This window comes from Schistocerca serialis, chromosome 3 (assembly GCF_023864345.2).
Source record: "Schistocerca serialis cubense isolate TAMUIC-IGC-003099 chromosome 3, iqSchSeri2.2, whole genome shotgun sequence".
Lineage (NCBI taxonomy): Eukaryota > Metazoa > Arthropoda > Insecta > Orthoptera > Acrididae > Schistocerca > Schistocerca serialis.
In genome coordinates, this window is record NC_064640.1 from 513,257,597 (window position 1) to 513,260,967 (window position 3,371).

General features: G+C 37.8%; 1 protein-coding gene across 1 annotated transcript; it reads right to left on the bottom strand.

The window, feature by feature from the left end:
* Positions 1 to 1,951: 1,951 nt before the first annotated feature.
* On the bottom strand, positions 1,952 to 3,140 carry LOC126470962 (tigger transposable element-derived protein 6-like). Its single transcript, XM_050099012.1, has 3 exons — positions 3,111 to 3,140; positions 2,393 to 2,730; positions 1,952 to 2,351 (listed from the first exon to the last, which is right to left on the bottom strand). Exons 1-3 carry the CDS (start codon positions 3,138 to 3,140, stop codon positions 1,952 to 1,954), a joined length of 768 nt encoding a protein of 255 aa, XP_049954969.1.
* Positions 3,141 to 3,371: the final 231 nt, after the last annotated feature.

A 3,371-nucleotide genomic window follows, 5' to 3' on the forward strand; every position in this document is an offset into this window, starting at 1 on the left:
CACATGAATTTCCTCTAGACAGAGAAGGTTCTGGAACACTCTCTATCTCCATGAGGAGATAGGACACTAATGGCCTAAGATGTTTAGTTGCATTAAACCCATAGTCAGCAGCAGCAGTAAATTTACAACAGTTACACATAATAGCTTATTTCTTATTCATGTTTCATTTCACTAAAATCTCTTACTAAAAGATGGTTTTCAGACAACTGGTTATAATAGTACACTTATTTCTTATGAATTCATTTTCTTTAAAGAAATATTAATGATTAACTATACAGGAAATGCATTATTGAACATAAATGCAGATGCTAGCCAAGCCTGCAGGTTGTGCTATTGTGTTTGATGATGAGCAGCACTTGTGCAATGTCCTCACCATGTTGGAAGTTTTGGCATGATCAGGACAATGTTCTTTTTAGTTGTGAGTGCATTATGCCAGAGCTAATTGAACTCAAATGTAAGCAAATTGTTGGCATCCATATGACTGATGCTTCCATCACCAAGGTAGCTGAAGTGTTTCATTTTTCAAGAGGCACAATATACAGGGAAAGTGGGAAACCTTTATCACTGCGGAACTGAGAGTCTCACTTGCGAAGCCTGTCAACAGCAAAACAATACAAAGACAGCTCCATAAGCTGGGAATTACAAGGTGAGCTGGAATTCCAAGACCACTAATCAGTGATGTTAATAACCGTAACAGGAAGATATAGCGGCAAAGCAATAAAACCAGGACTACAGACCAATGGAAGAAAGTCACTTGGTTGGATGAGTGCTGTTGTACACTGTTTACAATTTCTGGCCAAGTTAACATTCCAAGAGTGAAACAAGATAGGTGATTTGTTGATGAAAATGGCTCTGAGCACTATGCGACTCAACTGCTGAGGTCATCAGTCGCCTAGAACTTAGAACTAATTAAACCTAACTAACCTAAGGACAGCACACAACACCCAGACATCACGAGGCAGAGAAAATCCCTGACCCCGCCGGGAATCGAACCCGGGAACCCGGGCGTGGGAAGCGAGAACGCTACCGCACGACCACGAGATGCGGGCATTTGTTGATGATTTGGACAGCCATATCATAGTATTCCATGGGTCCCATGATACTCTGTAAGGCTGCATTGTTGCCTAGGATTATGTGACCATTAGCATTGATCACATCAATCCTATGGTACAATGTTTACCCCTCAATGGTGATGCCATGTTCCACTATGAATAGTGCCCCTGTTCACACAGCTCACATAATCCAGAACTGGTTATGTGAGCATGATGATGAACTGTCACATCTACCCTGGTCAACATAGCCACCAGATAGCAATATTATTCAGTCTTTGTGGTCTACTTTTGACAGAAGCTTGCATGATCACTATCAACCTCCATCATCACTGCCTGGACTTGCCACTACTTTTTGGAAAGAATGGTATAAAATTCACTTTAAAATCATGCAGTACCAGCATTTATCCATTCTAAGATGACTGGAAACTGTCTTGAATGCCAGCAGCTTTCCTACATGATAGTAAGCACACTGATATGTTCTATTTTTGGTGTTCCCATATTTTTGTCCACTCCCTGCACATGCAAATCACATGACGGTGAAATTTTCTGTGGGAAAATAACTGTTTATTTCTACATTAGTATAGCTCATTTGAAAATGCTCATTCTCCCCTTTTCAACAAATGCATTACTTTTTCCAAAAACTTGATATAGTCAAACCTCAATATAATGAATTGCATCGGACCATGCAAATGAAACTGTTGTACCACTTTATTGTTATAATGAGGTTTTGTTATTGTGACTCAGAACAAGGAGCCATGTTTTTGTGGGTGAGAAGTACATTACTGTAGTACTTTGCTGATGAAAATTAACATTTAAAGGTAAATAATGAAACACATTTTGTTCACTTCAGTTATTAATACTATACCTGCAGAATATCTTACTTTTGTGTGCAGAAAAATTCACTTATTTTCCTTTGTTTCTTTTTTATTAAAGATTCTCTTGTGAATATTGTTTATCTCCTCTAACACAATCAATTGCTGTGCTGAAACACTGGGGATTGAAGATGCTACTTGCTGAATGGTTTCCAACTGACTTATTAGCTCCATCAGAGGAGGGAGATTCACACTTATTGCATCACTGTCATCATCAGAATCTTCAACAGATGAATTACCCTTTAACTCCTTGTTGATAGATTCATTGGTATATTCTTCAAACACCAATGCCTCATCATCCACTGACAAGTATTCAACTACTGAAGCATTTATGGCTTTATCAGGAACTGCTGAGTAAATCTCCAGATCACTTTGAATATCATCCTGCATTATTTCATCCACCACAACATTCTCATCAACATCTTCACTTTCAGGAATTCTTACATTTTTCCAGCAGTTCACAATCACATTTGTCTGTATACTGTTCCAGGAACAGCCTGCTTCACATTGAAACTGTAGGGATTGCTCACATTTCTTTCAATGTTTGTGGTCACGTGTTGAACTAAACATGAATGGTATTTTGTCTTAAAGTTCTTAATTATCCCCATATCTAGTGGCCAAACAATTGAATTACAGTTTGCAGAGAAGAAGCATAGTTCAACATTCTTCAATGCTGGCATCTTGTCATGCACACTACAATTACCCAACTGCAATGCAATTTTCTTATTCTTTATCGAAATCTCTTTATCCAGCAAAAGCAACCACTCACTAAAGAGACTAGACGTTATCCATGCTTTTTGATTTGTCTTTTAATTGACTGCAATAAAAGAAATCACATTTACAATATGACTGTAGCAAAATATTACAGCTGAAGCTATACGGTACTGTATTAACTTATAAATTAAAGAAAGGTAAAATAAAATGTATGTACCCTCTTATCTGCCAAGCTTCTTACATTTCTGAAGCACCATGGGTTTTGCTGATTGTTTGATCACAAGTGGTGTCAATTTATTTGTCCACAACATGTTGCTGCAGAGAAGAACAGTTAGGCATACTTTAAACTGCTTCCCTCTTTAATGCTTTTCTCCTTTAAAGGCCACTGTCTTCTCTGGAATCAGTTGATAAAACAGTCTTGTCTCATCTGTGTTGGACAAGTTTTCAGGACAGTATTTTTCTAACATTTTACACATGTTGTTTTTCCTCCAAAATTCTGCATCATCTACAGGTGCTGATTTTTCTTCTCCTGAAATCCCTTAAAAATTATCTCATGCCTGTCCTTAAATCTTTGCAACTGTTCATTACTCAAATGAAAATTAGTTTCACCAAGCAACTTAGCAAAGTCTAAGGCTTTTTGATGTATCAACGGATAATTAATTGGTAGATTCTGCAAATGCATCTCATTAAACCACCACAATGTAGCACTGTCCACATTGTCAGCAGCAGCCGT

Coding starts and splice junctions, on each gene's coding strand:
- LOC126470962 (XM_050099012.1), bottom strand. CDS start 3,140: ATGCAGAATTTTGGAGGAAAAACAACATGT. Junction 2,731..3,110: donor TTGGAGGAAAAACAACATGT/GTAAAATGTTAG, acceptor GTCAATTAAAAG/ACAAATCAAAAAGCATGGAT. Junction 2,352..2,392: donor GGAACAGTATACAGACAAAT/GTGATTGTGAAC, acceptor AATTCCTGAAAG/TGAAGATGTTGATGAGAATG.